At 55.0% G+C, this 20,766-nt stretch overlaps 7 protein-coding genes across 7 annotated transcripts; 5 read left to right on the top strand and 2 right to left on the bottom strand.

Annotated features, from left to right (window-relative positions):
* Window positions 1–460: 460 nt before the first annotated feature.
* On the top strand, window positions 461–1,274 carry GUITHDRAFT_119927 (hypothetical protein; the record flags this gene model as incomplete). The annotated part of the gene is made up of 6 exons (XM_005820805.1): window positions 461–511; window positions 558–707; window positions 757–899; window positions 946–1,023; window positions 1,112–1,148; window positions 1,197–1,274. 6 exons carry the CDS (start codon window positions 461–463, stop codon window positions 1,272–1,274), a joined length of 537 nt encoding a protein of 178 aa, XP_005820862.1.
* A 360-nt stretch (window positions 1,275–1,634) lies between these two features.
* On the top strand, window positions 1,635–2,606 carry GUITHDRAFT_155911 (hypothetical protein; the record flags this gene model as incomplete). Its single annotated transcript, XM_005820804.1, has 1 exon — window positions 1,635–2,606. A coding segment is annotated over exon 1 (757 nt), but the record flags the coding sequence as incomplete, so codon positions are not given.
* Window positions 2,607–2,675: 69 nt separating this feature from the next.
* On the top strand, window positions 2,676–3,744 carry GUITHDRAFT_166349 (hypothetical protein). Its single transcript, XM_005820803.1, has 4 exons — window positions 2,676–3,151; window positions 3,278–3,399; window positions 3,447–3,501; window positions 3,623–3,744. The coding sequence occupies exons 1-4, from the start codon at window positions 2,744–2,746 to the stop codon at window positions 3,689–3,691; spliced, it is 654 nt and encodes a 217-aa protein (XP_005820860.1). The 5' UTR covers window positions 2,676–2,743; the 3' UTR covers window positions 3,692–3,744.
* A 3,043-nt stretch (window positions 3,745–6,787) lies between these two features.
* GUITHDRAFT_155910 (hypothetical protein) lies at window positions 6,788–7,902 on the bottom strand (the record flags this gene model as incomplete). Its single annotated transcript, XM_005820802.1, has 1 exon — window positions 6,788–7,902. A coding segment is annotated over exon 1 (1,035 nt), but the record flags the coding sequence as incomplete, so codon positions are not given.
* Window positions 7,903–10,822: 2,920 nt separating this feature from the next.
* GUITHDRAFT_147605 (hypothetical protein) lies at window positions 10,823–12,945 on the top strand (the record flags this gene model as incomplete). Its single annotated transcript, XM_005820801.1, has 15 exons — window positions 10,823–11,014; window positions 11,076–11,141; window positions 11,210–11,272; window positions 11,326–11,422; window positions 11,470–11,524; window positions 11,584–11,608; window positions 11,655–11,729; window positions 11,778–11,858; window positions 11,910–11,966; window positions 12,011–12,133; window positions 12,194–12,262; window positions 12,323–12,382; window positions 12,565–12,634; window positions 12,680–12,753; window positions 12,802–12,945. The coding sequence occupies 15 exons, from the start codon at window positions 10,823–10,825 to the stop codon at window positions 12,943–12,945; spliced, it is 1,251 nt and encodes a 416-aa protein (XP_005820858.1).
* A 131-nt stretch (window positions 12,946–13,076) lies between these two features.
* Window positions 13,077–14,310, bottom strand: GUITHDRAFT_147604 (hypothetical protein; the record flags this gene model as incomplete). The annotated part of the gene is made up of 9 exons (XM_005820800.1): window positions 13,077–13,153; window positions 13,199–13,254; window positions 13,296–13,391; window positions 13,446–13,535; window positions 13,580–13,655; window positions 13,709–13,814; window positions 13,863–14,058; window positions 14,124–14,218; window positions 14,263–14,310. 9 exons carry the CDS (start codon window positions 14,308–14,310, stop codon window positions 13,077–13,079), a joined length of 840 nt encoding a protein of 279 aa, XP_005820857.1.
* A 2,467-nt stretch (window positions 14,311–16,777) lies between these two features.
* GUITHDRAFT_45412 (hypothetical protein) lies at window positions 16,778–19,248 on the top strand (the record flags this gene model as incomplete). Its single annotated transcript, XM_005820799.1, has 2 exons — window positions 16,778–18,228; window positions 18,438–19,248. Coding segments are annotated over 2 exons (2,262 nt in total), but the record flags the coding sequence as incomplete, so codon positions are not given.
* Between the last annotated feature and the right edge of the window lie 1,518 nt (window positions 19,249–20,766).

Below are 20,766 nucleotides of genomic sequence, written 5' to 3'. Positions count from 1 at the left end.
GAAACATGACGATGGTGGGTAGAGGCATGCAGGGCGGGAGAAAGATCGAGGGGACAGAGCATTGAATTTTTGCGAGAAATGGAGGAGGAAGATGAGAAAGATCAGGAGATCAAGATAGTGTCGAGACGACGGAGACAGCTGAATATACGTTGCATTTGATGTTTGAAATGTTTCTACACACGCAGCCTGGATGTTGCTAGTCGAATGCACGAGATGAATCACATCAATCTGAGCTAGCAGACACAAAAACTATTGTGAAGTAGAGGTTATAGGAAGAATGATATCAGAACCAAAGCTTTTCTTTTTCGTCAAATTTCATCTTCAGTACACGCACATAGAGATGTATGTTTGAGTTAGCATTTGTATCCACATCAGAATAGAAGCCATCGTTTCCATGACAGACAATGTCTATGACATTGTCGCTTTATGCTCAAATGCCCTGTGCAGTTGAAGTGTGGGTATGCCAAGCCAGCCACAAGACTTGCGGATTCGATTACGGCGTCTTCACGAGGTGAGTTAGGACGCCAAGGCCTGAGCTTGTTACTGAATCGCATCAGGCGTTCAAGAAGGTTCTAGATAAGACGTTCGAGGAGATTCCTTTCGAAACGTTTCTTGAGGAATTCGGTGAAGAATGTTCAACCAAACATCGCGACTATCTCTTTGAACTTTACAATCAACTTATCTCCATGACAAGGAGCAATACCGAGGTGTGCATCTCTTACCGTCTTGCAGTCTTGTTTGATCAGATTCCTGCAGGAGGAGTTTGGTGTCATTGTGTTCCAAGCTGATCTCGAAGACAAACTTGCGCGACTTCAGAGCATGATCGCGTCGCAACCGGAAGCTGGTGGTGGTGTCACAGTGTCTGAGCTGAGTCCGGAAGATCTTGCGAGAAAGAGCAGGTGAAGGAGAAGGTGAAGTGAGTGGTGCAAGGTGAAGATTTCTTAGGATGGATGTGAAGAATGCTGAGAAGAAGAGGCTGGTAGAGATGTTAGCAGCGCTGGACCAAGACAACGATCAGCTCAGGTGTCTCCCTCTCCCTCTCCCTCTCCCTCTCCCTCTCCCCGCCCCACTCTCTCTCGTTCTCTTCACCTACTCACTTTGTCCGCATCAGGCCCAAGTTCCAGTCCATGTTCCAGGAAGTCACAGAGGTGGTTCCAATCTTATCCTCTGCTCTTTCTCGTCTGATTGAGCGACAGGCACAAGCAGCTCTGCGCATGCGGAAGGAGTCGATGGCTACGATGCTGACCGCGTGTGCGGGCGTTGGGAAGGAGTAATCGCTCCTGATCTAAGGAAACAGCACATCAGCTGCAGAACATAAGTGAAGTTGTATTTATATTCAGTCTCAAACTAATTTTCAGATTGCAAAGCTTCTTAAAATGAAAATGGAAGTGAAAAGAATCATCATCTCTCTGCGATCTCTCTGCCATACTCTTCTTCATCTGCCTCATTCATCTCATCCTTTAGATCTCACGTTACTGTGAAGTTGCAGTTCATCTTCGTACTTGTCCAGTGGGTCCGCCTCATCACATTTTAACAATTTCAATATTTATGCGAAAATTCAAATTTGAGGAAAGATATTGGAAAGAAAGTTTATTTTTCACAGGGGAGGGTTTGTGCTGTATGAGATCGTGACCCTTCGCGGCAGCCTCATGCAGTAGAGGAAGAGGAACAGGAACAGGAACAGGAAGAGGAAGAGGAAGAGGAAGAGGAAATCTCAGCTCTAGCCAGCATGTCGTCCACCTTCAACATGCCACGAAGATGGGCGTTCGCATCTCTTGCCCTGATGATCGCTCTGGTATGCACTTGCTTCATTCTCCTGCGGAACAAGGAAACTACGATTCTCAAGGATGTGACGGTGGCCTACATCAGACAGCAGGCTACTCTCATGAAGCAGAAGAACCAAGAGCTCCAGAAGGAGGACCGACTGCTGGAACAAGAGGAGAAAGCAGAGGAGAGGTACGTCTTGAGCGAAAGGAAGGCCAAGAGGCTTGCAGAGGAGGCGAAGAGGAATCGCGTGATTCAGATTCAGAACGCGAAACTTCTGCTGGAAAATGAGAAGTTGAAGAACAAAGTTCTGAGAGAAGAGATGGAGGCACGGAAAGCTAGAATCTTTGCCATGAAGGAATCGATCAAAGCAGGGGATTATTCTAGATCGTTCAAGAGCTTGTCTCCTGACTCCAGCCTCACCTCTCCGTCTGCTGAATCTCCTGCTCAAGTGAAGTTGTCAAAGCGCAAACCCTTTAGCAGCGTGAAGCAAGTCAAACTGGCGGGTAAGCACGTCAAGGCATGTGTTGGCACGGACTGTCGGGTGCGGTATGTCCCAGAGGACGTGAAGGATTGGGAGGCAGCGAACCATACGATGGTTGTCATGGGCAACGGCATCGGAGTTCCCTTGGGCCCCACCGTCCGCACGCCTCTGGACCCCTCGCTCGCTCCCCTCCGTGACCTCCCCAAGTCGGCGACCACGGGGCAGAAGGTGTCAGATTCGATTAGCAGGGAGATGACTCGCGACTTCACCGACAACTTCGTACGATGGAAGGACTCCGTGCTGAACCCTTCCAACTTCCCTGCCCCCTGGAACGCCGAGGAGCACAAGGCTGATGACATGGAGGGGCTCGAGACTGTGCAGGGGATGAACGGAACGCTGCCTGCGTTCGAGGCGACACCTTTCTCAGCCGGGAAGCATCAAGACAACGACTCGCCGCTCGCTAGCCGAGGAGTGAATGTCAACTCCATTGCCTACATGAACGAGGGATCCACGAAGCACCAGTGGGGAAGAGACGGCAAGGACCACGCGCAGCCAGCAGAAGCGAAGAAGTGGGACTACGGGTCCATGCCGGACTCGCCGTGGGCTTACCAGAATCACGCGATGAAGTCGCAGGGGTGGGATCCCGATGGCAAGGAGAACAAAGAGCTCCTGCTGGGTCGCTTCTGGAACTCCAGCAAAGACGCGCAGCTCTTGGGTGACAACTTCGTTCCCCAGCAGGAGTATGCCAAGCAAATCGAGGCACAGCATGACGAGCTGCGCACGCCAGATCATGATCACTTTGCTGACTGGGAGGCGAACTCAACCAAGAACCTCAAGCTGCTTTTCGGAGACTCCGGAACACTCGCCTACCACCACAACAAGAACAAGGAAACTTACGAGAAGGTCTTGCCTTGACTTCCCTTCCCTCGTCTTTTGCTTTCCCCCTGCCTTCCTTCTTCATCTTCGTCCTTCCTGCCTTCTTCTCTACCTTCGCTCCCCTTTCTCCACTAACAGTGTTAGTACATGCAGAACGTGTGGGGGCTTGGTGATGTGGCCACCGAGCCACAGGATCTTGTGGACAAGGGGCTGACGTTTCGCTCCGACATCCAGCGGACAGGAGAGCCGTTCACCGATGCAGCGACGCCTTCTCGGTCTGTCGCGGCGTTTGCTCGCTACGTAGCTGACGTTTGCAATGTAGTGGCTGGTCAGGAGAGAACATGATCGATGCTCAAGGCAACATCATCCATGGACAGGTCCCTCTCCCGCATCCTTCCTCCTTCATGTTCTCTCTCGCTCATCCTCGTGTTGCCCTTGCCCTTCCCTCTCCGTTTCTCGCCCTTCCCCTGCACCACCAGCTTCTGACAATCTCTGCAGAACTTTCCGACTCAGCCGACTCAGCCGACTCCTCCTACGAAGCTAGAGACTCTCGGGGTGAAGGTGTGAACCCCGACTAGTCTTTCGTCTCTTTGTGTATCCCATCAAGGTCTTTACAAGTCTCCAGTCTCTCCCCTTCTACCCCATCACCGGCTCCCCTCCTAGCCGGAGCTTGACTCCGAGAGGAGGGCGACGGCCTTCTTGTAGCAAGTTTCTGCTTTGATGGTCTGCTTGTGCTCGCGTAGGAAGCCTGTGCTGTGCGACATGTCCATCCCCTTCACCTTCTGCGAGAACCTGCGAGGCCGGTCAAGCATGAGAAGCATGCGAGGAGGGCAGGACGAACTTGTGCTGTAGAGTCTTGGCCCGGATGAGCGCCGGGCTGATCCAGCGTATGCGGCTGAGAGAAACAGAGACGAGCTGGGGGCTGGTCAGTGAAGGGAAAGGGAGAGCAAGAGGGGGCAAAGGGAGAGCAAGAGGGGGCAAAGGGAGAGCAAGAGGGAGCAAAGGGAGAGCAAGAGGGAGCAAAGGGAGAGCAAGAGGGAGCAAAGGGAGAGCAAGAGGGAGCAAAGGGAGAGCAAGAGGGGGCAAAGGGAGAGCAAGAGGGAGCAAAGGGAGAGCAAGAGGGAGCAAAGGGAGAGCAAGAGGGAGCAAAGGGAGAGCAAGAGGGGGCAAAGGGAGAGCAAGAGGGGGCAAAGGGAGAGCAAGAGGGGGCAAAGGGAGAGCAAGAGGGAGCAAAGGGAGAGCAAGAGGGAGCAAAGGGAGAGCAAGAGGGGGCAAACCTCGGCAGCGACCAGGTCGTCATGCACGAGCTCCTGCCCGACCTCCTCCAGCGAGCCGCTCTGAGTCGCCGAGCTCCTCCTCCCCTCCGCATCCATCAGCAGCACCTGCCACGGACTTACTGGGCAAGTCAGATCCGAGGGGCGAGCACCTGGCACGAGTCCTTGTGGACGCGGTAGACTGTAGCCGAGCACCAGCGGGAGGAGGAGGGAGGCCACTCCACAGAGACAACGTCTCTCCTCATCACCCTCTTGCTGCTCCTTCGCTCCACAATCGCTTCGATGGATTGCAGTGCTTGCAAGATCTGCCGTAGGTATCAGCAGCTGCAACATGCCCTTCCTCCTCCTCCTCCTCCTCCTCCTCCTCCTCCTCATTCTACACCACTGCCACCTCCTATTCCCACCTTGAGCATGGTCTGTGGAGGCCGGAACCTGATGCAGTGATCGAGGAGGAGCTCGCCATGTTCGCTCAAGAAGGTGCGGTAGAAGGCCCTGCACGATGACGTCACCGCCTTCCCAGCTCTTTCAGGCCGCACCCGTTCGGTCGCTTGACCACGTTTCCGAGGATGCTGAGAACTTCGACAGCCACAGCTGGAGTGCAGGTGGAAACAGCTCGGAAGATGAAGCAGTCTGTGACGCCCAGGATCCTACACTCCCTGGAGAAGACTGCCTCCGACGGCAGCCCGTCAAGCTCCGATGAGGTCTGCTCGCTTGTCAGGCTGCTCGCCATGCTGACCCTCCAGCTACCTTGTCGCGTCGCTCCTCCGTGGTCCACTTGATGAACGTCTGCAGACGCCTTGAGCAAGACAAGACAAGGCAAGACAAGACAAGACAAGACAAGGCAAGACAAGACAAGACAAGACAAGGCAAGGCAAGGCAAGACAAGACAAGGCAAGACAAGACAAGACAAGACAAGACAAGGCAAGGCAAGGCAAGACAAGACAAGACAAGACAAGACAAGACAAGGCAAGACAAGGCAAGGGCACAAGGCACGTACTCGTAGAGCTGCGAGGTGATCGTCCACCGTTGCTTCGTCATCGTACCAAGAGGTTCGACGGGAGGACTCTCGGCCCTCGTTGTGGGAGCACAGCAGGCCTAGCAGCGTGCATCCTCGGATGGAAGAGACGTCCGCAGGCTCCCTGGGCTTGAGGACGGGGAAGTCGAAGGGCTTGCCCAGCAGCATGTGGTTGACGTCCTGGATGAAGAGCCTCCAACAAGCTTCCTCCGCATGCTCCACGATGTTGAAGGCAGGAACCGCGAGCTGAGAGCAACAAGAGTCAGTCATGCTCCCCCATTCTCATGCCAACCGCGACGTCACCTGAGGCATCTCCTCCGGCGAGAGCGCGTTCAGTCGCGTGAGGCCGTGGGAGGGTCTGTCCCACTCGTTGCCGTTGATGGCGAACACATGCCACCAGCAGTGCCCGTCCTCCTCCTCCGACGCTTCCGGCAGAACAAACGCCGCAAACAGACCGTTGGTATCGTACAAGGAAACTTTGGGCGCTGCTAGAGACCAGCTGGGCTGCTGCTGGTAACCAGGGATGTCAGTGGCCCAGGAGAGGGAGAAGAGGTAAGAGTGGTGGCTCTTGACTCGGATCAGAGTCACTTCAGGCCCGTTGGCTCGCATCGAGTCGTTCTCTATCATAATCCCGTTCACGTTCACCCCAGAGTTCGCCCAGTTCACGTGGTCACTCGCGCTGGTGTACACGTGCGAGTCCAGCAGGACGTGACTGGAGCGCCAAGAGACTAGGACGCGGAGCTGTCGCTTGCTCTTGAGGTGCCTGCTGAAGAAGAGCTTCTGCTCGCCCTCCCCTTCCCCCCACTTCTCCTCATAGTTTACAGTATGCCACATCAACGACGTCCAGGGGTACCCGCTGCCCCCACACGCTCGCGCGATGGTCTTGTAGACGCCCTCGGAGGGGAGGCTTACTTGCTCTCCCTCGCGGAACACGTGGCGGGTGTTGGTCGAGAGGTTGGTGAACTCGATGGAGGCGTCGGGAAGCGGCTCGTTGCTGAGGGCGTTGAAGAAGGCGTAGGAGGCGGCAGGCTTCAGGCAGACGGGAGGGAGGAGCATGACGGAGGCTCGCTTGTCGGCTAGGAGGTTCTCCCCCGTCTTGAACCGGTACATCCTCACCCTCTTGGACCCGAACGAGCGCGAAGGAAACTCGGAGAAGTGAGGGACTGGAATGAAGCTCACGACCGCTCGCTTCTTCTCCGCATCCCGAGCGATCCGCGTGTAGCTGCGAACCTCGATGTCGTCGATGTCGATGACGACATGCTCGAGCGACGTGTCCATATCGATCTGCAACTCACTCGGCCACGACACCCACTCGCTGTCGTCCGCGTACTGCACCTTGTACTTGGACGCCCTCCCGTTCCATCCCGTCACTGTCCCGCTCCTCCACGTCCTCCCCTCGTCCTGGTACCCGGAGTTAAGCGTCCGCACCCCCCGCACTTCGATCTGCATGCCGATGCTTAGCGTGTCCGGGAGCACCGCGGGCTTGAGGTCGATCACGAGCACGTACGTCCTCCCGTCACACACCAGCTGCTCGGGCAGGCGGTTCACAAACACCTTATCCGGCTCCTCCTCCAGCGCCGCCAGCTCCTCCTCGTCCACCTCCCTCGGGTTGAGGTTGGCGAAGTAGCGCAGCAGCGCGTCGGTCTCGAGCTGGGAGGCCTTGGCGAAGGTCTTGTCGAGGATGAGGTCAGCCAGCACTCCGATGGCTTCCCGTCCCTGCGGCATCCCCTGGCCCCGCATCCCCAGCCTCAGCTGTCGCGTAGAGAGCTCCTTGGCTGCGGGGTACACCACCCCCCTCTGGTCCAGCCATTCGCACGCGCTCAGCAGGCGGGGGATGTAGGAGGAGGCTTTGTCGAACTCCAAGCGATTCAGCGCTTCCTGGGCGCTCGAGAGCATCCGGTCCATGCTGAGCTTGATCAGCTCCTGCACGTACGGCAGGGGGTGTAAGACCGCGCTCGCCTGCCCCTGCTGCCCTGCCTGCTGGAAACACTCGACGCTCTGCTCCGCGCACTTGAGAGCTCGTTCATAGAGGCCCTGGGATACGTATCGCCGAGAGAGCTTCGCCGTCTCGGTGCCCTTGAGCACGAGTTTGGACTTCTTCCGGTCTTCCTTGAGCGACTGATTCAGCATCGAGTTGGCGGTCATCGGCTCAGGCCCGGGAGGGAGCGGAGGAGGAGCAGACAAGCGAGATCCGATCTTGAACGGTGCCGTCGATGTGATCTGCACCCAGGACTCGCTTGGCGTTCTCGCCTGGTACTTGAGCGCTGGCGTCCAGCCCGCGACCTGCTCGTTCAGGTTGTCCCACTTGCGATACTCGATGGCGAGTGCTGGCCGCGGCTCCTTCCTCCAGTTGGACTTGTAGGATTTCAGTCGCTTCACCCTCAGGGGCTCTGAGACAAGGTCGAGCATCTTGGAGTACACCAGCGCTCGCTCCCTGCTGCTCGAGAAGCGACGGGCACGCTGCCCACCCAAGTCTCCGCTGGAGCTCACTTGGAGAGCTGACAAGCCTGTGCTCTTGCTCTTGCTCTCGAGCAGAGGATTCTTGCCTTGGTAAGGATTGCCTCCAGACTTGGAGGCTTTCTCCATGCTCGCACCTTGTCGCTTCTTCGTATGACCCGGCCTCTGTACCCCTCCTTCCTCTTGCTTCTGTACCCCTCCTTCCTCCTCCCCCTGTACCCCTCCTTCCCCTCCTTCTGTATTCCTCCTTCCTCGTCACTCTGAACACCTCCTGCCTCATTCTGTACCTCTCCTTCCTTCTTCTGTACCCCTCCTTCCCCGCCTTCTGTACCCCTCCTTCCTCCTGCGTCTGTACCCTTTCTTCCTTCTTCTGTACCTCTCCTTCCTCCTGCGTCTGTACCCCTCCTTGCTCCTGCATCTGTACCCTTCCTTCTTCCTTCATCTGTACCCCTCCTTCCTCCTGGATCTGTACCCCTCCTTCTTCCTTCTTCTGTATCCCTCCTTGTATCCCTGCTTCCCCCTTCTTCCGTATCCCTCCTTCCTTCTTCTGTACCCCTCCTTCTTGCTTCTTCTGTACCCCTCCTTCTTCCTTCTTCTGTATCCCGTCTTGTATCCCTGCTTCTGCGCGGTTCGCTTTCTTGTCTGCCTCGGGATCGAAGAGGGCGAGGAACTCAGTAGCCTCAGCGCTGGGGTTCGTCTTGATGATGTTCATGAGCTTGCTGAACTTGTCGTTGGACGCCTCCTCGTCGAGCTGGGCGTCTCTCGCGGACATGTCGAAGAGCGACAAGTTCTGCCCCTGCTGCTTCTCAATATTGTCGGCAATACGATCGATGGCCTCAGACGCCATCGCCTCCCGTGACGGCCACCACTCGCTCCCGTTCATCTCCTTGAGCAACTCCTCCACCCGCACCCTCCCCCCCACTGAGAACCGCGAGCTACTCAGAATCATTCGCACATGCCGCTTCCTCGCTGTTACTCCCAGCTCGGCCAGCGCCTCCACGAAGGCAATGACGGTCATCAGGCCATCCCCGTTGTCTCCTGTTGCCTCCGCGGCCGCTCGTCCTCGCAGCTTCTCCGACAAGACCTCGTTGCCGTCCACAAGCTTGGCGGCTCGGAAAGAGCTCGCAAGCGACGAGCGCATCTCCTTCAGCGTCACTTGAGCATCGATGAGCAGAGGAGGACGCGAAGCCTCCGAGTGCAGAGGCAGCGGCTCATGGTGTGGAGGGGAGGCTTGAGACGAGATCTCCTGAGCTGACACTTGCTCGTGGTGTGAGCTGCGGGGGTTGGCCGGAAGCTGCTCATGTGTGACTTGAGTGTGGGGAGGAGAGGAGGGAGGAGAAGGAGAAGAAGGTGAGTGGGGAGGAGAGGAGGGAGGGGGAGCCCATTGCTGACTGTCGAGCGCTACACCCTCCCCCACGCTCGCCATAGCCGTTGAGTCCCCTGTCTTTAGGTATGGTAGGGGTCCTTCAGAACTCTAGACCCCTTACTAGCAGTCATCCAGAGGCCAAATGAGAACGGGTGGGTACCCCAGGTCAGGGGGTCCACTAAGGGCCTACTGGAATACAGCTCGGTAGACAACTAGCTAGGCGCCTCCAGTTTTGGTTTCAATTATTTATAGTATCCGATAGCTAGATTCATCAGTCGTGAAGTGTACTCCGGGGACTAGTAGTTCATAGCCGGGCTGTTCCGATCTTATAGCCAAGCCTTAATCATAGTATAGTCGAGTCGGAAGCTCCACTCTTGTTTCACAACGTGACCCGGCGGTATGTGAGTTGCCCCGGGCCTGTGAATGATCCCGGATCTCAAGCAACGGCTCAAGCAACAAGACTGAGAACTGAGGAGGGTCGGAGGAGGAGGCCGCTGCGAGAGTCACAACTGAGTTTACTGAGAGGCAGTCCGAGTCCCGGCGATCACTCACAGGCTCACAGAAACCCGGAGTGCCGTCGGCAGTGAAACTTTGAATCCGGACTCCGGAAGAGTCGGCGAGCCTTGGAGTCCGAGTCCCGGCGATCACTCACAGGCTCACGGAAACCCGGAGTGCCGCCGTCGGCAGTGAAACTTTGAATCCGGACTCCGGGACTCCGGGAAGAGTCGGCGAGCCTCGGAGGTGGCTTGACCCTTACAACATGATGTTGTCGAGTCGGGCGCCGCAGTCGGGCGCACCGTACTAGAGGTCTCCGTCAGCAGTGGGCCGGCCCGGCCTGGCCGGGCGGGCCGACCGTGTTGCCAGTTGGCAGTCCCGCCGGGCTCGCCTCGGATCGGATGAGTCCATCAGTGTAACACCTGGACACCCAGCTAATTCACACAGTAGCATATGAATAGGGCCGTTACAGAAGGACCCCCTTACACCCCTCTAATACCCAGATGCGTGGAGGGTGGGGACATATACCCCTACCCATGCACACCAGTCACTGAGTGGAGTACCCTTGTTAATGCAGGTGAAAGAAGGGGTACTCATTGAGTGGGACGAGAATGAGGGACCACCCCGCATTCCGAGCCTTGCAGACACTGGCATTTCCGTGAAGGCTGATTGTTTCACACAAATTATTCAATTTTGCGATATGCTCTGACAATAGTTTCTTGTAAATTTGATTATATGAGATAATATTTCAAAAGTATTTGAAATTTCTAATCGTTACACAGAAACGGAATGTCCTCAGATGGCCGTGTATGGCAGCGCAGTCCTCTGCAGTGAACAGAGGACAGGAAAGTCGTCTTAGACGGAGGAAGAGGATGGAAATGGAGGGACGGAGAAGAGGAGTGCTGAAAGATAGATCCCTCCAGCGGATGAGGAAGCCTGAGTAGAAGAAAAATTGAGAAAAGTGTAGCAAGAATGGTTGCATCAGATCATTTTGAAGGGCATGCAGCAAATCAGGCAACGGCAGGAGAGGGAAATGAGACAATGCTTTGGGCATGTGTTCTGACATGTGACATGGGATAACATGACCTGCCATGACTTGTATGGAAGGTTATCGCCAGCTTCCTCAACTGCTCGTCGAGATGTCGTTTCCCCCGATGGCTGTCCGTACAATCCAAGAGCCAAGAAGTATCGCATTCCCCAATGGAAACGGAACCATCGCGGAGATTCAATCTCAGATTCAGACCATGTCTATCAACAAGTCTTCGTTGAAGCCCAAAGGAGGGGTGAGTGAGCCTTTCCCGCGCAAGGGATGCTCCTGTCTTGGATTGAAGGACAAACTGTCAGGTCGGAATCGCTTTTTCCGATCGGATCAATATGGAATCTGGGCAACGTGAGTTCTACGTACAAAAGGTGATGAAATCACCTCTCATGCTTCTGATCTCCATGCGCTTGCTCTCCTGTTTGACTCTCTCCGTCAGATCTTTCCCGATGGACCAGCAGCAACGTCTGGTCTTGTCTCCTTCAACGACGTTCTCATCGAGGTGAGCTTTTGATGGCAGCAGGAGCAGCAGTGTTAAGTGAGCTCCTGCTGCAGGTTAACGGAGAGAAGGTGAGCAACTGGGACATCTGGACTCTCTCCCAGAAGATCCCTGGGCCTGTTGACTCCCCTGTCCTCTTGCGCATGAAATCAGGTTGGAATCTTTCGGAGTTTTTGTTGCAATCATTGAAGCTTGTACAGCTTCTCGGAATACTGAATACGACGTTGAGATTATTCGAAAAATTATCGTCAAGAAGTGAGTGTCTCTTGTTCACAAGTTGGTGTGTGCACCTGATATATCCGTTCTTCCAACAGGTCTGATGATGAGAACGTAGAGGAGGTTTTAATCTTCTTACATGAGCATTCCAGCTGACATCAATCTACAGAACAAAGAAGATTCAAAGGAACTTGATGAGAAGGAAATCTTGGAAGCCAGAATGAAAGAGATCATTGAAATGAAGGTTGCCACCTTGCAATCCTTGACCTTCTCATGTTAACAAGGCTCACAGAAACTGGGTATCACAATCGCTAGTCCTGGATTTTCCATTGAGCCTTGCCCCAAAGAATGGTTCAACGGCGAGAAGACGGGGGTAACAAGCTGCTCCTATGATGTTCACTCTGATGCTCGTTCTCCAACTCAGTCTTTCGTAATCGGCAACGTGACTAAAGGCTCATCGGCTGAGAAAGTGGGCTTCACGGTAGAGCAAGTGACTCGATGGCTGGTGCTGACTGGTCTTGCTAGCACGGGGAGCTGATCGAAGAGGTCGACGGGAAGGATGTAGCAGGGTTCTCAGAGGATAGGATCAAGGGTCTCCTTACCGACGCCATTCATTCTGTCGTTCAGATCCACACCGACAAGCGTGTGGTAACGACATGAGAAAATCTTGTTGGGTCTCAACTCCTCCAAGCTGACATGTCTCCCCAGATCCCTGTCGTCCGAGACTGCGCCCCTTTGCTCCAGCCCCCTGAGCCCCCTCAACTGCCAAGACCCAACGTATGTCCCCGACCCCCAGCCTCCTCCACTGAAGCCCCTGACATTTCATCGTGTCCACAGCAAATTATGATGCCGCCGCCGCCGCCGTTTTCTCCCAACATCAACTATGTGAGCGAGCAGGTTGCTCGACTTGTGTCAGCTGACTGAGCTTCTGTTCCTTGACAGATCGAGCAGCCATCGATGATCTCCATGCCTTCTATGCCCCCCCCGCCTCCCATGCCTCACATGCAGATGCAGTCAACGATTCCGAGGCCTTTGGTACTCTCTTCTGATCCCCTTCATCGACTGACAGCAAGAACAAGCTTCAGCAGAACTTTTTGAGGAGCCCAGCAATGGCTCCAGTCGCTTCGTTCCGCCCGCAGATGATGCTACGTAATCATAGTCGTTCTTGACGCCTCTCACTGACATGCCTCAAAGCTTCGCAAAACATCATCTCGGTAGGAAACCTCAGCCCTAGAGGCAACGAGCCTTCTTGGCAAGTTAACAGACAGGTCTAGATCTCTCCTGCCATGTTTCTCCTCTTGACCCTCCGCTATCAGCAAGGCAACTTGTACTCCAGCATGAACGCCGTCAACATGCCGCAATACTCCACTCAAGATGGAAACTTCGGCTACATGCCTCCTCCCAACCAACCGCAGTACTCCACTGTGCAGCGATCACCATGGGGCGGAGACTTGTTCTGAAGTTTGTACGGGCAAGGGTTGAAGTAGCATGATAGATCAATAGAAGAAACCTTGTGTGTGTGTGTGTGAGCCAAGTGATGGTAATTAGATCTGAGATTATCGGAGGTTTATAAACAATGAGCTAGGTTCTGTTAAACGGGGGTTGGATTCAACCTCGTAGTCTCCTCTGAACTTCCGATGTCTCTTTCACGATTTCCAAACAAAAATCCTGAAGAGGAAGCGTCACGTTATGTAACAAGGACGAGCCTCTCACCGAAAAGGCTCATGACGAGGTACTTGAGCCATGCCCATAGCGCAAGGAAGGAGGAACTGAGAGCCGTGAGAACGAGAGGAGCGAGTAGAGCAAGCACCTGTGAGGTATAGCAGCAAGGGAAACCTTCATCCCGTTATTTCTGATGTTGTATGCGAAGCCCATGAGCAAGTAGAGCACGATCGCGACGCTACTCCTGCAAACGCATCGTCATCGTCATCGTCATCGCCGTCATCGGCTGGGATGGCACCACAAGAGGAGCCGAGGATAGTGAGTCGGGTAGAAGGGACACGCGTAGATAGTCTGCCATATGACCATGAAGCGACATTCTCCCGCAACCCTGATCGATGTGTCACTTTGAGCGCTGAGGAGGAGGAGCAGTACGTGACGGGCTGCCCGACGCCGATCTGAGGATCGCAGATGAAGTGATACTCGATCGATCTCCCAGTCTTGGCATCACCTGACTCGTTGGGTCATCAAGAGGAACCGCGACTTGCCTCCCTCCTCCCTCACATTTTGTCCCTGCTGAGTACGTCAGCTTCACCCCGTCCTCTGGGTTGTTCTCGTCCAGCAGCCCCCACTTTGCTGTGTGCACATTCCCCATGTAGTAGCAAGCAGTCTGCCAACCCATCTCAGCTCGCCCCAAGCTCAAGTGGACACCGCAAACCTCCCCGTCATGTTGCAGGGTTTGATATCCCGGCGATCTCTCAGCAGTCGGTCCGAACTGCTGCTTGCATGTGCTCGGGACCTGCTCGACTTGAGCTGGGGGCGAGTAGGCGGGACCCTTCACCTTGATGGTGTTGGCGCAGACATTGAGGTAGAACTCCCACCGGTCTCGCTTCACCCGGTAGTCTCGCTGAGGGCTGAGAGTGACGGTCAGTCGAGCTCTTGGTAGCTGAACAAGATAAAGGATGTGGGGGAGACTCACGAATGTCGGATGAGAGGCGTGAGGTCCCAATGCAGCTGGTTATACTTCCACCGACATTCATGCTCGCCAGTGCTGTCTGCCTTGACCCCCATCGCCTGCCCCAGCCATCAACTCAACACGCTAGATGGAGAAGGAGTACCATCAACTTCAGGGTGAGAACAAGTATCGCTTTTGTAGCGTAGAGCATCTTAATCCTTGCTTGCTTCAACCCCTCCGCTCCCCCCCCCCGGTTCCCCTCCCTCTTTAAATGACGTTCACCCGCATACCGGTTCAAAAGACAAGTCCGGATTCCTCCAACAGGCTCTAGTTCTACGTCAACCAATCAAATTGGTGGCATTAAGCTTGTTGTCTGATGGAGACAGAAGTCTGATTGAGAACCCTCAACGAAACCTCAAAGAAATAAGTCAGCATACCAACAATTCAGCATGGCAGAATTCCGGTCCATACACATTCGTTTCTGCCTGTTCTGCTAGGACTTCTTGACTGCATCTCACCCTTTACAAGCTATTTTGGACCTCAGATGTCCCACCAGCGCTTGAAGTCACCGAAGTCCTTCCCTCTTTCCCCTACGACGCCTGCCATTTTCCGTGCGAAGGGTGAAGGATACTCTACCTACTCTGTCTGTCTGTCTGTCTTCTCTCCCTGATCACTCCTTCTCTGTCCTTGTACCAACTCTCCTGCTGCTGCTGCTGCTCCTGCTGCTGCTGCTGCTGCTGCGGCTCCTGCTCCTCCGCTCCCACGGGACCAGTTCCAGCGCTCCTCCCACGTCATGCAGGATTTTTACATGTATATAAAATTTGTACAGTTAATATGGAAAACATGAGAGTAACTAAAGCTTGATATTAGTTACCTAATTTTAAAAACACCTTTATATGTACATGGTCATAGCAAGTATCGGATTCATCTCGTACAAATTAAAATAAACGTTTTTAAAGTGTACCAGTTTCGAAACATATAAATAAAAACTGAGGCCTGCCGTAATCGACTTAACACTTTTACTTCCCTCTCCTCTCCCTCCCCCCCCGCCCCCCCCGTCCGTCCCGCCCCCCCTCCCTCCTTCCATGTGCTCGCCGCCACCCTCGCTTCTCCTCCTTCTCTGCCCCTTCTACCTCCCTCCGTCCACATCTTCAACTCCTTGATTATCGCCTTGCACATCCCTCTCCAACGTCCTGATCCCGATTTGCTTTGCTTGCATTTCGGCATTTTCCCTGCACCTGATACCCTCGTTCTACATTCGCTCCTCGTTGCGCTTCCCAGGCTATCTTCCTTGTTTCTTCTAGCTATCATCTCTACTCTCTTGGAGTCGCTTTTCCTTGTCGCGATATCCTGAACGGCTTCTGTTTCACTCAAATCTGCCAAAGCTTTACTTGTCTGACTTCTAATTGTTGATCCCCCCATCCCTTTTCCTTTTCCTCCTCCTTTCCTCCTCCCTCCTTATGCCCATGGTCTGACTGTCGTATCTTCCATCATGCTATCGACCGCTTCCCGCTCCTGATGCTTCATCTATTGCAACTATCCTCGTACCCCTCTAGTCTCATTTTCTCTCATGCATATTTTTCACCTTCGAGACATGACTTCGATGAAGTTTTCACTTATCCTCTCCTCTCTTGCATCTCGCCCCTTCCCTTCCTGTGCTGAATCGTTTCTCTGGGTGACCTGTCTCGTCTGCCAGGCAAACTGTTGATGTCCGATTCCGGTGATTCCGAGTCTGGGGATGGAAGCTCGGATTCCGTCCCCGTGAAGAATGGAGAGAGCGAGAGCGCTCCTCGACCAACCACAGGAGGGAAGCAGCTCTTCAAACCGATGTCGCAGGATACAAACCGAAACCAGAACGACGACGACGACGACGACGACGACGATGACGACGACGATGGAGGGGATGACGACAACAACGACGGGGATTTCCGGGCGCCAGGGAGTGATTCAGACGTTGACAGCAAGAAGAAGAGGTTAGAGATGATGTGTAGGTAGCCTGTGGGTCCTTGATTCATCTTGACGAGCAGGATGGATTCCAAGGCTTCGAGTGGCGGTGATAGGAGGCGAATAGCCTCAAGCTCGGAGAGCAATTCCGAAGGAGAAGAATGGTCAGCCTCCAACAAGAAGGCGGTGGTGCCGAAGCCTGTCAAGGCACAAGAGAAGCAGAAGGCTTCAGTGGTTACTTGCCTCCTCTAAACGCCTCCACCATGACCGTTCCTCACGCAGTCGAAAGCTGGAAACAAGAAAGGCAAGCCTGCGGGCAAGCCTGCGAGCAAGAAGCGATCGAATCGATTCGAATCCTCCGAGGAAGAAGATGTGAGCCTGGGCGCCGTCTGACCCCATCCTGACTCGTTTCGACTTGCCAGTTCTCTCAGGCCAGCGACAGCGACTCGGAGGACTTCGGATCAAGACCTAAAGGGAAAGCAGGAAAGAATCGCAAGAGCAAAGACTCGAGCGACTCAGATGGATTCGCTGCTCCAGCCACAAAGAAGAAGGGTGGCAACCAGCGACGATCAGTGAGGAGGAGCGCGCAGAACAGCTCGGGGAAGAGCAAGTATGTGATTGAGTCTGATGACAGCGACTTGCTGGAGAGCGATGAAAAGGAGCTCTACTATCAAGAAGAACAGGGGGCGATCGAGCAGAACAAGTGCAGGATTGACAAGATCCTTGGATTCGAGGAGAAGAGAGAAGAGGACGGAAGCTTCTCAGAGAGGTACCTGATCAAGTGGCGAGACAAGAGCTACCTGCATGTGACGTGGGAGTCCCCGGACACGATCTTTGCGGAGGGAGGGAAGATCAGGCTCAACAACTTCATCTCCAAGTGGTGGGACGTCATTCGATGGGAGGTGGAAGATCGTGGAGGAGACTACTTCGACCCGACCTTCGCCGAGGTCGAGCGGATCGTGGCGAGCCGGGAGAGGCCGGAGGAGGGTGAGGAGGATGCAGTGATGGAATATCTTTGCAAATGGAGAAACCTCCCATATGCGGAGGCCACGTGGGAGCGAAGAGAGTCGATCGTGGACTCTGTGGGATCGCAGGTGGCGAGCGAGAAGATCCGGCAGTTCGAGTTGTTCTCAAAGATCCCCGACAACAAGAGGGAGAAGCGTCCTCCTGTTGAGCGGATCTCACAGTCAGAGGACATCGAGGACTACGTGAAGGAGTGCTTCTTCAAAGGCAACTCCCTCCGCGAGTACCAGCGTGAGGGCGTCAACTGGCTCATCTTCAACTGGCTCCAGCGCAGAGGCTCCATCCTTGCCGATGAGATGGGACTAGGAAAGACAGTCCAGGCGGTGGGCTTCATGTCATGGCTGAACCAGAAGCAGGGAAGACGCGGCCCGTTCCTTGTGGTGGCTCCTCTATCCACCATACCCCACTGGCTTCGAGAAGTCGAAGCGTGGACGGACTTGAACGCAATAGTCTTCCACGGCAACCAGGACTCAAGGGACATCATCTTCAAGTACGAGTTCTACTTCCTTGATGATGAACACCGAAAGGTGTCGGAGGAGCTCAAGTTCAACGTGCTGATCACGACGTGGGAGGTGGTGATGAAAGACGAGGAGAACGGAGGTATTCTTGCTGACATCATGTGGGACTGCGTGATCGTCGACGAGGCCCACCGGTTGAAGAACAAATCGTCCAAGACTTTCACCTCCCTCAAGTCCTTCAAGGCCGTCCCCCCCTGCTCGAACCCTGACGATGCAGCGCACTGCGTCCTGATGACTGGGACTCCCTTGCAGAACAACACGGAGGAGCTGTGGTGCTTGCTCCACTTCCTCTCCCCCAACAACTTCGACAACCTCGAGCTCTTCCTCGACCGCTACGGGAACCCCCCAGAGACCGCCGGGCAGATCGTGGAGCTGCGCAAGGCGCTCCAGCCCTTCATGCTCCGCAGGCACAAGGAGGATGTGGAAAAGTCTATCCCCCCCAAGGAAGAGATCATTGTAGAGGTTGAGATGTCGCAGCTGCAGCGGACTACGTATAAGTCGATCCTCGAAAAGAACTTCGACTGGCTGAGGAAGGGAGCCAAGGGAGCGCAAGTGCCTGCGCTGAGAAATGTGGAGATGGAGCTTCGCAAGTGTTGCAATCATCCATACTTGATCGACGGGGTGGAGGAGCAGGTCTGCCTTGCGTGTTCATGTATGTGCTCGTTGCCGTTCGGGTGCTCCCCGGAGAGAGTTGAATGTATGATGGATGCCTTGAAGCCTGGACTTGTTGATGGAAGTCAGTGCTGACGTCCCATGGGCGGACTTGCATGTCAAAACATTGAGGAAGAACATGGGGGGAGAGAAGAGCTTGGGAATGAGAGGAGGGAGGGGAAGAGGAAGGAGGAGGAGGGAGACGTCTGAAGTTTCTGCGGCAGGTCAGGAGCCATTCGTCGGGTGCGGACATGCTGCAACAGCTCATTTTTCATTCCGGCAAGATGGTCTTGCTCGACAAGATTCTCCCGAAGCTGCGGACGGAGCATCACCGTGTGCTGATCTTCAGCCAGTTCATCCGCGTGCTGGACATGCTGGAGAAGTACATGCGGGCCAAGGAGTTTCCCTTCGAGCGGATTGATGGTCGGATCCGAGGGAACATGCGTCAGAGCGCCATTGATCGGTACAACGAGCAGGGAGATCACAGGTTCGTGTTCCTCATCTGCACCAAGGCTGGGGGGATGGGGATCAATCTGACAACGGCGGACACCGTCATCATCTTTGACAGCGACTGGAACCCTCAGAACGACCTGCAGGCTCAGGCGAGATGCCACAGGATCGGGCAGACGCGGGAGGTGAAAATCTACCGGCTCATCACGGTGAAGACTTACGAGAGGAGGATGCTGGAGCGGGCGTCGCAGAAACAGGGTCTGGAGCAGGCGGTGATCACGGGGAAGCAGGGGACGAAGAAGACGAGCAAGGAGGACAAGAAGGAGCTGGAGCGGCTGCTGCGGCACGGGGCTTACGATCTCTTCAAGAAGGAGGCGGAAGAGGAGAGCACAAAGTTTAACGAGGAAGACATCGAATCTATCCTGCAGCGGCGAAGTACCAAGATCGTGGAAGACAGTGGGGCTCGGTCAGCTGGGAACTCGTTCTCAACGGCGAGCTTTGTGCCGGCATCAGCTGGGGCAGAGATCGACTACAACGATCCGAACTTCTGGGAGAAGTTGATGCCAAATCCGGTAAAGAAGGAAAAGGTGGAGGTGGTGCATGAAGATATGGGTCCTCGGAGAAGGACGGGAGTGTCGCGGTTGGGGTTCGATGAGTCCAAGAAGGAGGGATCGCAGAGCGACGGGAGCTTGAGCGACAGCGACAGGAGGAGAGGGTCCAACTACTGGACAGGGGTGGACATGAAGAGCGTCAGGAAGCACCTGCTCTCTTTGGGGTTTGGCCGATGGGAGGAAATTTACCGGGCGGCAAACGTGAAGGCCCCCAGCGTGGACGACGTGATAAGCTTCTCGCGCGAGTACGTCAAGACCTGCGCTAAGGTGGCGGGCGCGTCTCCTGAGGAGCTGAAGCAGATCGTGAAGGAGGACCAAGAGCTGAAGAAAGTCGGGGAGGGGTCGGGGGCGAGGCTCAAGGTGGACGAGCGGGTTATGAGAAAAGTGTGTAACATCTCCGACAAGACTTGCGGGGAGACGATGCGGCGGCTCCTCCAGCTGGCGCTGCTGGGGAAGACCTGCCGAGAGAGCAGGGACGTGCTGGGAAACCCCAAGGACTTCAATGCTGCTCGACCATGCAGCACATGGACGGTGAAACACGACAAGGAGCTGCTGTGGGGAGTGTACAAGTACGGGCTCGAGGAGTGCGGGAGGATCGCGAGCGGGTCAAGCTCGAGCATCGCGTCGCTGCTGCGAAATTTTCCGTCGAGGGAACAGGAGGGCGAGAGGGGGGGGAACAAGGAGGATGTTCTGAGCAAGCTGCCGAAGCGAGCAAACGAATGCCTCAAGCGATATTTCGATGCGAGCAAGAAAAGCGCAGGGGCAGGGGCGCGAGGGAGCAAGAAGAAGCGGGGGAGAGCGCAAGCTGAATCTGATGAGTCCGGGGACGATGATTTCCAGGTCTCTACTCCACCTCACCCACACCCCCTTCACTTCCAACTCCTCCTCGTCCTCGTCCTCCTCGTCCTCCTCTTTGCTCGCTTTCTTACGGTGCTGTAGGACGGAAAGAAGATCAAGAAGATCAAGCTCCACCACAACCATGATGGTCTCCTCCCTTCTGCCGGGGACAAGTCCAGCAGCGATCGGCCAGCCTTCCAGCCGCAGCAGATCGACTCGCTCACCCTCCTCAACCCTGGCTCGGAGATACCCAAGAGCGAGGCCTTCAGGACTGGCAAGTACAAGTACCCGGTGGGCTACTGCAGGTAGGAAGGGGTACTGCATGCTAGCACACGTGACGTTCTCCTTTCTCTTAGCCAGCAGATGTGGAAGGGGCAGAAGTGGCTGAACGAAGTCATCAAGACAACTGACCCTCTCACTAAGGTCCCGCCGCCCCCAATACCCTCCCCCCCCAACTATTGCATTGCCGGCCTCTATCATCTATAACAAGTTCAAGTCTGCCATCGCCTACGACACTATTGTCCGTCGGTGTCCCTTCTCTTGGTGATGATGCTGATGCCCTGCCTTGTCTGATCTCCTCCTGGATGCTGACCTGCCCTTAGATGCCATGGAGGATCGTCTTGCCGTCTTCGG

Source organism: Guillardia theta, assembly GCF_000315625.1.
Source record: "Guillardia theta CCMP2712 unplaced genomic scaffold GUITHscaffold_164, whole genome shotgun sequence".
In the NCBI taxonomy this organism is placed as follows: domain Eukaryota; class Cryptophyceae; order Pyrenomonadales; family Geminigeraceae; genus Guillardia; species Guillardia theta.
Note: the sequence above shows the minus strand (reverse complement) of the source record. Positions and strands in the feature narration are given on the sequence as shown.

Excerpts from the sequence above, each read along its gene's own strand:
- GUITHDRAFT_166349 (XM_005820803.1), top strand. The coding sequence starts at position 2,744 with ATGAACGAGGGATCCACGAAGCACCAGTGGGGAAGAGACGGCAAGGAC. Across the intron at positions 3,400-3,446 it reads GATGCAGCGACGCCTTCTCG|TGGCTGGTCAGGAGAGAACA; the intron begins GTCTGTCGCGGC and ends TTTGCAATGTAG. Across the intron at positions 3,502-3,622 it reads GCAACATCATCCATGGACAG|AACTTTCCGACTCAGCCGAC; the intron begins GTCCCTCTCCCG and ends CAATCTCTGCAG.